General features: G+C 34.5%; 1 protein-coding gene across 1 annotated transcript in view; it reads left to right on the top strand.

Annotated features, from left to right (window-relative positions):
- TBC1D19 (TBC1 domain family member 19) overlaps positions 1–13,088 on the top strand; it is a 45,978-nt gene that overhangs the window by 18,166 nt on the left and 14,724 nt on the right. The window contains exons 5-13 of the mRNA XM_064711912.1: positions 277–351; positions 1,333–1,396; positions 2,339–2,385; positions 3,941–4,051; positions 4,873–4,945; positions 5,728–5,766; positions 7,918–8,030; positions 11,496–11,570; positions 12,047–12,109. Coding sequence (XP_064567982.1) covers positions 277–351; positions 1,333–1,396; positions 2,339–2,385; positions 3,941–4,051; positions 4,873–4,945; positions 5,728–5,766; positions 7,918–8,030; positions 11,496–11,570; positions 12,047–12,109 — 660 coding nt within the window. The remainder of the gene's footprint in view (positions 1–276; positions 352–1,332; positions 1,397–2,338; positions 2,386–3,940; positions 4,052–4,872; positions 4,946–5,727; positions 5,767–7,917; positions 8,031–11,495; positions 11,571–12,046; positions 12,110–13,088) is intronic.

Below are 13,088 nucleotides of genomic sequence, written 5' to 3' on the forward strand. Positions count from 1 at the left end.
CATTGTGAAATACATGATTTTTCAAAGATATAAAATATGAACAACTAAATTTTCTGGTTCTTTTTTGTGTTGTAAAGAATGAGATCTGTTTGATCTATTGTTTCCATGTAAAGAAGCATATAAATATTCCCTTCATATGTTTGCAGATGTCAGTCAGTGACTCTTGCTATCCTTTTGTAAATATCTAACTTCAGAAAAACTGCTTGTTATTGCATAGTAAATTCAATTTTCAAGAAAAAGAAATTCCTTATAATTTATCTTTTGTGTTTATTTTAGGGAAGCTGGGAGAAGCGAATTCTGAAAAGTCTGAATAGCATGTGCACAGAACTCAATATCCCATTAGCACAGAAGGTAATGTATTGTTACTTTTCTATTTTCAAACTGACATCTTCTCTGAAATTAAGCCTCATCTTGCACACTTGTAATGTAATTTTCATTTTAGACATGGTTATCAAGAGGTGCAGGTTCAGTATCTAAATAATTGTAATGCAGAATAATTTTCAGAGATGGTGGCAATGAATGTGTCAGCTCAGCTTGGGAGAGGATGAATGCTCTAGGTAGATTTTCCTCTTTGCTGTTGCAGTAGTTATCCTCTTGAGGGAGCAGCATGTGGGAAAGCTCATTACTGTGTTCGTTGCTCATAACGGAGTATTTTGTGTGCAGACTCAACTGTATAACTTGTGCCGCCTGTGTGTGACACCAATGTGCTTTGTGTGCACAGAAGGCTGTAGCTGAACTGGTACATGAGGAGAGAGACATACTGATACATTGCTGATTTGTTTGTCATTCATTCTGGTCTGGTTTTTTCTTGTTTTGTTTTTTTTTTGTTTGTTTGTTTTTCTTTTAATTAATATAGAGGCATTAATTTTAAAGGTCATGGAACTAGGGAGTAACTTTCGCATGTTTTGTTCATTCCCCTGCTTGACCTCTGTGATAGGTGGCAGAACCTCTGTGGTTCATCATGAGCTAAAGGATGCTGCTGTATTTGGTTTTCATGGCTGCCAGGGACAGGAGTTTTATTGAGTCCAACAGCTCTGTGGAATGGGCAGTAAATCTTCAGTAACACAAAAAAAAGTACTAAATATCCTAAATTCACTTCTAAATACCTGAAACTATTTAATAGGCTTCTTTCCTTCCAGGAACTGAACTTAGCCTTTCCCAGTGTAATGTACCTTCAGGCTAGTTATCATTTGTTAGCAAACAAGTTTGTATTGCTATTTTGTAAAACACTGCATTAATGTATGGTTGAAATTAATACATATTTGAAATAAGCATGTTTTTATTCATTCTGTTAAAAAAAAAAAAAAAGATACACTTTTTTGTGTATTTCAGAGGCCTGCGAATGAACAAAAAGAATTGCTTAATAAATGGAATGAAATGGGAACTGATGAGCCAGGTAAGGTCAACTAAATTTACATGCATTAAATTTTTGTACATAGAAAGGAAGGATGCACATCTTACTTACCAGTCAAAGGTTAATCTAATCTCTTCAAGGCAAATTGATTTTGATCTTTCTTTCATTGGTGATGTGCCATTATGCCTAAATAAATACTTATTTCCTTATTATTTTGTTTCAAGGTACTGTACTAACATTGAATCATTACTGAGAGGTAATTGTGTCTTATTCCATATTCCAGTGCTTTAGAGATTTACTCAACTAGGAGACAGCTCCTCTTATTATAAACTCAGGCTAACAGAAAATATTCAGAACTGTGGATAATTAAGCTCAGATGTTTTCTTGACAAAAGATAAAAATAACTCTTTCACAGAATAATCAGTGATATTATACTTGGGGAAAATAAGGCTAACTCTTATGCTAGTTCATAGCCAAGTTCCTTGAAAAGGATTTTGCAGAGGTGCTGGTTTGTATCACTCTCTGATGGCAAACACTTTGCATGGATTTTTTAGTACTGCTCCCCAGTTTTCATTTGACAGCAGTGTGTGTAATTCAATAATCTAAGCTGTAAAAAAACACCTTGCTTTTGAAAATCATATCTTTCCTAAGTCTAAGAGTGGTTCAGTGTAAACACTTAAGAGGATTAAGTAAAAGCTTCCTGTGACTGCTGTGCTCTTCACAGAATCATAGAATGGTTTGGTCTGGAAGAGACCTTGAAGAACAGCCTCCTCTTCATTTAGCTGAGAGGTTTAAAAAAACAAGGCAATTATCAGTAGCATAATCATGACAGAATATGTGGTAGTTGTTGCCACAGATTTGTGAAGATGTTATTTTGATCTTTGCTCTAATCTGTTGTTTAAATTGCTAGATTGTGTTATAAATATGGCACATGTGTTTTTGATCTTTTGGTTTTAACATAGTGTCATTGAAATCTTACTTCAGATCTAAGTCTTTTCCGGCCTGTTTATGCACCTAAAGATTTTCTTGAGGTAAGCCTCTAAAAAACTGTACTCAGCCATTGGCTTGTATCCATTATAGTCTTTTATATGAAGTGGGGAAAATAATTGCTAAGTGTATTCCATACTGGTTGTTGTGTGTAGCAAGTGAAATTTGGCATGGTTTTTATGAATCCATGTTTGGTTTACAAAACAAAATGCTATTGTCCCTTTTTTACTTTTTAACTGCAGTTTTAAATTGAACCTGTGATAAACTTCTCCATAGCATATTCTGGGCCCAACTTTTTTTCCTTGGAGAGCAATTGTCAAGTGATTTTGTAAAGCATTTTACATTTTCAATTCCAATATATTAAGCTCATAAATCACAATATGTAAAGCTAATAGACTGTTTGATAGTTGGGTGCAGACTTGTATGCAGTTGTAATTGTAGGTCATCTAGGAAGGTTTTAAAAAATCAAACATGAAACAGGACTGTGTGGAATTTCAAGGCTTTTGTATGTAATCAAACTGAATCATTAAAAAATTGGTGACTGGAATCTTTAAAGCCTGTCAGTATTATTAATAATTTTCTATGACTCAAGCACAGAACCTGATAGTAAAACAGTACTTACTACATATCACTCCTTTTGTTCAGTTATGAAATTAATGTTGAAAATATTTTATTTATTTTGTTTTCCATCACTGTACTAACAGCCATGGTGTGTTTTTAATCTGGGATCTGTAAATAAATCCATCTATTTTTTAGCTTTATTCAGTGACCCTCATGATCACTCTCTTTTTCTTTTATGCTATTTTCTTTCCAGAGTTTGCAGTTGCTTTAAATTAACAAGTCCGACAGTGAGATTATATGATATTAGAATACTTACAGGAGTGAGAACTGTAGAGGTACACAGTTATGAGAGAATTTCATAGGAGCTGGAAATTCATGGTAGAAAGAATCTTTACAGTTCAACATGAAATAAAAACCTATACTGTGGAATAACAGTATGTAAGAGACTGTAAATTCCTTTATAGATTGCAGGTACTTACCTTCAGATGATTCCTTGTCCTTTAAATTATATTTGCTTTAAGTTTTCAATTCTGTAATTTCTTTCTCTTAAATGAAAGAAGATATTTTGATATATTATTATTTGGTAAAGAATTATTTTAGTAGCAAGTTATGTAGCATTTTTATTGGAAACCCTGTAAGATTGCCTGTGTAAAAAAATGGATAAAAATTCTTTCAGAGAAAAGTAATGCTGAAAAATATCCTGGATACTGTAGCCATCTCAAATATGTTGTTGGTATAGCTTAAATGAGGAAGTAAATTTTAGTCAAGACATTGCTATGTAGCCAGCACTTAATTGTTTATATTAAAAATTATTTCTGCTTTTTTATTGAGCTGACTTTTCAAAGTAGACTATGTTAGCTTCCTTAAAAATTTCAATACTTTTTGATTTTGAAAATGTAGAGATATAATTTGATCATTTGTGTATATATATATAAGTTGTGGGAAATTATTTTGTGCTGAATGTACTGTTTGTAATGCTGATGATGCTGAGAGGAGTTCTGAATGTAAGCAAGAAATGACAGAGCTACAATTTTTAAGGTGCTGATGAATCTTCGAAACCCAAATTATGAAAATGGAGAGCAGCCTAGTTTCAGAAATCATCTGGGACTAATTCAGGTTCCCTTAAAAGTTAAAGATATTCCAGAATTGGTAAGTATATTTTTTTCTTATAAGAGGTTTCTGTAGGAGTTTTTTTTCCTTTCTAATGAAAATGATTCTAACTAATAAAAATGAATATTAGTATCATAAATTTTTCCTTTTTAAAATGAAAATCAATCTAAATATGTAGTTAAAATACAGAGCATAAAGAAGTTCTATGAAAAAATATTTTTAATGAGAAATAAAACATAACCAGTAAAATTTCTGCCAGGAGAGAAGTTTTCATTTTATGCTACACAGGTTTAATTTGTGCCAAAAATACACTTCTGTACATGTTATTCACTTAATCATTTTTCTTCTGTATAAGAAACTTCAAATTTGTAGCACATCTCAATTCTGCAGATTCTGTACAGGATCAGTAGCCTGACAATGAGTTAGCTTCTGACTTTGTTCTCAATATAATTTTAAATCCCTTTATTGTCAGGTTGTAAATGAAAAGAAATGTTTGAGTACTAGTGTATTATATGGGAGAGTTTTTCTCAATGCTTCACTGATGAAGCTCTTGCAGATTATATGCTAGTAGAAAAACCTTCATCTGGGTTGGAAAAGAGATGGGAATTAGAGATCCTTAGCCCAGTCTTTCATTACCCACTTCACTACATCCAGGTGTAGTGACATCCACACCTGACATGCAAACTGGGACTTATGTGTAAAACTAAAGTAAGAATTGATGTGAGATTCTGTTTCAAATGTGTGCATTTAGAAGAACTTAATTTGATTCAGAAAATATTCCCAGTAAGCCTTTCAAAAGAAATCTCAAATGATTTAGAGAATTAAACTTGTTTATATGTTATGGTTCTGTTCCTTTTCAGAAAGAAGACTTTAGTGAACTAGGCTTAAATATAGGACAGCTAGGTATTGATGATTCAGCACAAGTGCCTCCTGGTAAGCTAATGCCATGCTCCAGTCATTCAAACAGAAAACTAATGAGTAGAATCCTTTGAAATTATTTTTAAAATTGTGTCTTTCTCCCACAGTAAACAATAAATTTTTGTTCTGTAGCTATGATTGTAGGGATTTTCATAGTAAAATATAGCTAATAATAGAAAACATTGCATATATGAAGAGTCAGATTTGGGGAAGTTTTAGTCATCACCTTATGTAGAGAATACATCAATATGTTTGAACATTTCAGGATCTAGAGAACCACATTATCTGTTTCCAGAAATACAGAAATTATCAGTAAATATTAATCCAGCTAACAGATAGGTGTATTTTTTATACATATATATATATATATAAACACTTAAAATAACTGTTGTCAAAATATTACAGGACATATCCATATATTAATATTCAGTAACTTAAATACCATATAATCTCTGTTGATTTTCCATGTATGAATCTGTTGCTGTAGGAAGAAGTTTGAAATGGTATTTCCACATAAAAATGGGAATCACTATAGTATCACGAGATTTTTATTTTTAAATGGAAACTTGCCTAGTTAAAAATCATGTAGTAGAGTGCTCCTTTGATATTTGTGTTTTTGAAACACAAAATCAGTTTTTGAAAAAGAATTTTTACTCTGGTGTAGGTTAACTTTTAGTGATATGAGCAATAAATAACAACTGAATGTAATGATGTGTGTTAAAAATATTAAATACATTATCAGCTGGGGTGTCTTTCATTTATTTTTTGTCATGCTTTTCTGTGTTTTTATTTTCTAGAGTTCTTTGAAAATGAACATGTACGTGTTGGGCAGAAAGGTATGGATCTGTTTTTATCTGTAATAAACTGAGTAGTTAAGAATGCATTTATTAAATTTGTATTTGCATGTACCTCTTAGAGTTTTAAGAACTTAGACTAGCACAAAGCATTATCAGTAATACCATTGTAATTTATATAGACAAGCACTAATATCATTTAGACAGGGACAGAAAAGCAAATATTTGCAGTCCATCAGGAGCTACCAGATAAAAAGCTCCACAGGTATTTTCAATGAAAACAAAATAGGAAGCACTTAGACATCTTTTTGGTGGCAACTTAACTTATTCCACTACTGAATTTCACTTTAAAATCAAAATTCTGTGGAGTCCCTTCTCTGCACACAAAGGTCTCATCATTGTAATGGGATCTATACCTTTGTGTCAGAGTAGTCTTTTTAGTAATCAGTTGCAATTGCAGAATATTGCAGTATTAGCAATTAGTATTCCATATTAGCCACTATGAAATATTCACTTACTTGTATCATTATACTGCTTTTTCTGAAAAGTTCCAGGATTGTTTTTGTAGGTTGAGAAATAACCTACAAAAGGAAGGGGAAGTTAAAAGAAATAATAATTTAATAGTTTAAGTTTGCTTATAAAAGAAGCATACAAGGAATGGTTGAAATACACCAATGTTTACTCATTACTCTTCTGATTCCTGAACATTAACATGAAAGGAAAAAATTGGCAGGATACGGTCCAAAAAGTTCTTCATCCTAATTTTTTTGTTGCAGTAACAAAACAAGGATCTTTCTTTCTTTCTTTCTTACTTCATTTGTTGGAATCTTTCTGTCCTTACGCTGTCAATTTTCTAATCCAAGAGCAACTAATTAAGTGCTGTCCACCTCTCTGTTCTTTTCCCATTCTTCCAAATAAATGATTTTTTCTGGACTTCTTGAGCCATTCATTCAACTCCACATTGTCATTCGTATTTGTTGTATACACACACACACGCACACACACACACACACATATATATATATATATATTATTGTCTATGCTGGGAGGCTCTATTCTGGAAAATGCCTTAGCTTTTCCTATATTCAAAGACCAAAAATTTTGTAAATATGTGAGTGCCTTGACCAAAAACTGAAATATCTTTTTATTCAACGGGAGTCCTGCTGCATGCTCTAACAGGTGTTAGTTATGACTTTGTTTGCCACTGAGGTATTGATTTTGCTTTTATATTAGATGTATTGCCAAGTCTGAGGATATTGTGAATATCAAATTCAATGAGATACAGAAAAGCAAGCTGTTAGACACTTCAGAAAAATTAGAGGAAATGGATTTGGAAACTTCTGAGTAGCAGTCAAACACCTATGTAATGTCTAGATAATAACACAGAAATTTCTCACCAACTCTCTCTTTTGTGAAAGACATTTTGAGTATCAGGGTACAGTTAATCACACACCCTTGGTGAGGAACATTTTTACCAGATTGCAATAGCTGAAGATGTTTGTCTTTCAAGTTTATAGATTGAAGTAGGGAACGAGGTAATCTCTTCTATGGTATATACAGTACTGTATTCAGCATGAGGCCCTTGTGACAGAGTAGCCTGAAGCTTCACAACTGTGACCCAAATAAGCAGACCTGTCAGCAGCAGAGTATTTGTTTTATGTCAATATGAAGGCAAACCAATATCTTTTTATGTCTTTATCCTCTAGAGTAAATACACCAATAATGAGAGAACATGACAGTACACTCTGAAATGGAAAATTCTGCCCCACAGTTATCTGTGAAGATACTCATATAGTTAACATGGAAAGAAGGAAGACACAAAAAAAGAATGAGTGGCAATCTCCTGTTTGAACTGAAATACCACTCATACTTAAACCAGGAATATTTTGTGGCTGTAAATGGCTGCTTGTTCTGCATGATGCCAGCTTAGTAGCTGCAACTAGCCTTGATATAGTCATGTCTACATACTCAGTCCTATTTTATGACAAAATGTAGTATAGCCTTGCTGATTAATACCAATTGCATTATTTCCCAAGGGATTACTAAAAATTGCAGTGTGGAAATGAGATCTTTTCAGTATTTGCCTATTAGCTAATGCTTACAGCATGGTAAGCCAGTTTTTAAAGTTAAACATTAAGGTATTTGATAGAAGTCTTACACTACATCAACTCTTTACCTGTTTGTTTCTTACAGTGTTAGCAGAGCAAGATAGTGCTGCAGCTCAGCAGTATGTTCGTCAGGGATGTCCAACAGCACTCCGAGCTGATCTGTGGGCTCTCATTCTTAACATTTCCAATCAGCCAGAGGTAAGCAGTGAAGGGAGAGTAAAATGTGAAGACTAGGTGAGAACATAAAAGTGCAAGCACATATTTTCTAGTGATATTTTTTGCAAAATAGAAATGCTCTACTGAGTTGTCACAGAAACTGATAAACATTTTATGATTTAAAAAGCTCTGGGCTGTGGTGAAGTTTTTGCCACTCTTCCTAATTTTTAATAGATATGTGAGCAAAATACCGTAGAACAAATTATTCAATTGATCTGACTGATTCCTGAGATTTTCCTATATGATCCTGATTTTTTTTCAAAGGGACAAGAAAAAATACTTGGGAAGGAGACTGAACTGCTCATATCTTTGCTAAGTTTTATAAAAAGCTTTTTCACGGTTGTTTAACCCTATCATCATATGCACTTACATATTTTATAAGTTTCTTTGTGTATTATGGCATATACTCTGCATAGGTACAATCAGAAAGACTGAGAGAGGAGCTGGTAAGATGTGGGTTGTTTCTATGTTCCCTTGTACTGCAACAGTTTTTCATTGTACCTTATATTTGATATAAGTCCTCAACAATAAAATTTTTGCAGTATCTGAAGCCATGCCATAGTTGTTGTATTTAATGTACCTTAAAAAGTTAAATCCCTCTTTAAGGTCTTTGCATAATTGGGGAAACGTTGATGTGAGGCTTTTATATGTACATAATAATTTACCTTGTGATAATTTTTTACACACTTAGCAAATTATACTTGTCAGCTATAGATGAAAAAGAAAAATAAACTATTTTAAGCATGTGCATTATTCTGAGGCTGAATGCAGTAGAAGTTTTCATTTAAGAGACATTCTGCCAGATCCAGAGCCTTGAGACTGAACTGAGTAGATTGTGTGCAAGGAATTAGTGGTGAGACAGTACTTTGTGATGATGCTGAAGGAACTCTAGAAAGATGAGGGCAAGTGGCTAGAAAATGGTAATGATAACAATGAGAAAAAGTGGTAAGGGCAGATAAAGTGATGCAGAGTGGGAAAATAGTCTGCTACTTTGAGATTATCGAAATAAAGGATTGAAAAACAGTGAAATACAAAATGCACTCTCAGTCCCCATAGAAAACAGAGGTTATCAAGGACAAGACACACTATGTTGAAGAAAATAATTTAAGCTGTGAGGTAACACCTTAAACTTTCAGTTTTCTTCATGCAAAACTGAAACTGTTCTAATGTAACAGCTGTCACAATCTTCTCTCTTCTCTTCCAAGACTATTTTTGCATAGCATTTTTTGTCCTGGGTTCTAAGTTAAAGTTGTTCTGTGAACTTTGAGTACAAGCATTTAAAAGGTCGATTTTCTGAATGAGTCCTAGCAGGCTGCCCTTGGATCAGGTAGAACAGCATGTGGATTACCACAGCTCTGTTATAAGCTGAATAGCCATGGTTCAGTTTAAGCACTGCATTAACTAATGTTTCTTACACAGAAGTAAGTTGTGATTACTGCCAAAATGCTAACACCCTGAGATGTTCTTCTTGCATAGCATGAATACATGGCTTTCTTTTTTGTGAAGTATAGCAAAGCAGTTTCCATATACATGTAGCTGTTTTATGATCTGCTGAATTTAATGTAGACTTTATGGATTTATCTAATATTTCTTTTCTCTACCTCTTGTGAATAGTTCCTCTGCTGGAGTTGAGTTGTCTGCCTACATTCCTTGCTGTAATATTTCTGATTTGCAATTTAGGTTCTATTACATTTATAGCTGTGTGAATCTCTAAATCACATGAAATGTGAATTTCCTTTCTTTGATGTGAAACATTATGAGGGTTTGGTATGGGCAGCACTGTGTGTGCTAGCATCTGATATTGTTGTTTGGACAATTTTATTCAGTAAAGCTCAGCCTCTGTATAAAGCTAATACACAGCCAAGCAAGGAATGATACTAACAATCTAGCATTATAATAATAAAAATGATAAACTGTGAGCTCTGGATGCAGGATTATTTAGAAATGTATAAACGCATTGCCTGACAATGAATTGTTTCTCAGTTTTCATTTGTAATGGTACACTTTAGAGGAACTGTGTTAAAAGAGCCTTTTTAGGGTTGCAAAGACAAACAGTAGAAGGTGAACGGTGTCACAGTTAATATTGTCTGTGTAAACAGTCCAATTTGCTGTATATATATTTTAATCATATGATCTTGAATCAGAGAATCACAGGTATTTCCTGTGGGATGTCTGTCTCATTGCATGAAATGGATGGCACACACTTACTGAGAATCTGTTTAATTTTTTTTCCTTCTGTTCATAGTGTTACAGAATTGTTTAGTCTCTGCATGCTGTTGAAACAGTGCTTAGGAAAGAAGTTTGTTCATTATCTGATAGGCTTTTTCTTCCCCATTTTTTGAGTTAATAGTTGGGAAATCTTAATGCTGAAAATTCCAGCATGGAAAAATCAGTGGTGCTTTACTTTGCTATAGGTATTACTAAATGTAGTTTCCAAAGTTTAAAAACTTAATAAATATGTGAGGTGGCAAGTTCATAATGGGATGTTATGTAAATCTGCCTTATCAGAAGGTTTTTGGGATTAGGATCAGTAGCCAAAGGTCCCCACTGTACCATTCAAACAGCAGAAAACAAGTAGATTTCACAGATCTCTGGCAAAAGGAGAATGAGCTTTGGGCCTTCTTCAAGAATTCACTGGGAGGATCTTCCTTTAACTCTTCTGTCTGTTTTCTCTTTTTGTAATCTGATTAGGTATTTGTTTGTCCTTGTTAGATTGAGAGGCAAGTGCAATCACATGGTAAGGGTGACTAAAAATGGGTCATGACCTGACGGCAGTTCATCAGTGAGTGTAGCTCTAGTGCCAGGGATTTCATGACAGGACACATGTGGACTGTGCTGGCACAGAGGTTGCTGAGTAATCCAAACCTTTATTTCAGAGAAGGTGAATATCCAGATTCTGTTTAAAGTAGCTTTGCTGGGTTCTGCTGAAAGATACTGTTCTCTCTAGGACAGTCCTTTCAGAGCTCTCTTATGCTCTCAAGTGGATACAATATGAATGTTTGGGATGTGGCTCTGTAAGGTCAAGAAGGCTGCTCACTGCAATCCTGAAATGTTCTTAATTTCAGTTTGGAAAGATAAGTATATTTGGAGGTATGGTATTTTTATACCACCTATAATTTTCAGAAAAGCTGCAGTCTAAATGAAAATGCAACATATTTTTGAGAGAGAAAAAGTTTACAAATCAATGTTACATGAAAATTCAGCAGACGAAGAAGAAATGTTGAATCAGATGAAGATAGTAAGATTTTTGTTTTATAACTGAAAAAATTTTAAATAACATAAGAAATGAAACACATTTTTGGACACAAACCATGATAGATGCTTCATAAATATGCAGTGCTTTTTCAGTTGAACACATGCTTCTTTTTTTGTAATTGCTCAAAATTAATTTTTTTGCTTTAAATATTCATGTCATGTCTCAAATGATGGTAATATTCTTAATTTTAGGACATCTTGTATTATGAACAGCTTAAGTCAAATGTGATTCAACACAACCTTTTAGTGGACAGCCTGATTTACAAAGTAAGTAATTCACTAAACAGTGAGTTTATGTGCTTATCACACTTCTATCTTGTTGTTGGTTTTTGTAACAAAGAAAATACTAGATGGTTTGGTTTTAAGGAGTGTAAAAATCATTAGTGTGAACTTATTATTGTGAACTTATTCCTTGTGCCTGTGTTGTCTTCTGTGTAAGACATTTGAGTTGAATTGTTAAGTCATAAAGGAATGATATCTTCATTTGAATGAGTAACTGGGTTTGTGAGAAAGAACCAACAGGGTATGACTGCTTCCATTTCAAGTTCTACTCTTTAATATAGAATACTTAATCATCAAGTTAATACAGCATTTTTTAAATTTTAAAATGTGGAGTCTAAGCTTAGCTGTAGTTCTTTGAATGAAAGTGAAACAGTGTCTTCTGTCACCACATTAAGTTTAGCCTCCATGGGAGTCTGAAGAAAGGTCTTTGGGCTTCAAAGTCTTGTATTTTTTTATTACAGGATGTGAAGCTGACAGCAAGCAACGATGATTACTATTTTGTATTTGAGGATTATTTATATCAGGTATGTAACTATTTTTTGGTTAGAAAACCTAGGAGGTATATTTCTGTAGGATTGTATCATCCTTGGAGAGAGAACTGCCTTTGTAAGGCAGAGTACAATGGGACAGATACATCTGTTCACTGCATATACTTTCTCTTCTGCATAGCAATCTTGGGCACTTAAACAGATTAAGCAGGGCAAGCTTCTACAACTCCTGCTATGAAGGACCATACACAATGTCTTTCCAGTGCACTAAGCTGGAAAATACAAAGTCAGCCATATTTGTCCTCTCTCCAGCTTTGCAGTGAGTGACCCCCAACAATTAAAAGTTGTTGTGTACAGAAAAACTAAGTAATGATAAGTATATTCAGGGTTCCATTTAAAATACCCCCTTGCTTTACAGTGACCTATTGCAGTAAGCATATTGACATATTTTTAAATGAAAGACATTGATTCTAAATAAGGTAGTGACAGGTATGGTTACTTGTAGGATTGCTCCCATCACAAAACTGGCTGATTGGTGAGGGTCAGATGGCTGGAAGCAGGCTGATGTGACGCCCATTCACAAAAAGGGTGGGAAGGAGGATCCTGGTAATTATAGACCAGTCAGCCTGACCTCAGTACCAGTTATGGTTATGGAACAGTTTATATTGAGTGTTAACACACAGCACTCACAGGAGGGCCAGGGTATCAGACCCAGCCAGCAGCACAGGTTTAGGAGGGGTGGGTTGTGTTTGACCAGCCTGATATCCTTTTATGACCAGGTGACCTGGCTGGTGGATGCAGGAAAGGCTGTGGGTGTTGTGTACCTGCACTTCAGTAAGGCCTTTGACACTGTGTCCCACAGCACTCTCCTGGAAAAGCTGTAGCCCATGGCTTGGCCAGGAGCACTCTGCTGGGTTGCTGAAACTGGCTGCATGGCCAGGCCCAGAGGGTGGTGGTGAACAGTGCTGCATCCAGCTGGTGGCTGCTCAGCAGTGGTGTCCTCAGGGGTCTGTGC

This window comes from Zonotrichia leucophrys, chromosome 4, assembly GCF_028769735.1.
Source record: "Zonotrichia leucophrys gambelii isolate GWCS_2022_RI chromosome 4, RI_Zleu_2.0, whole genome shotgun sequence".
Lineage (NCBI taxonomy): Eukaryota > Metazoa > Chordata > Aves > Passeriformes > Passerellidae > Zonotrichia > Zonotrichia leucophrys.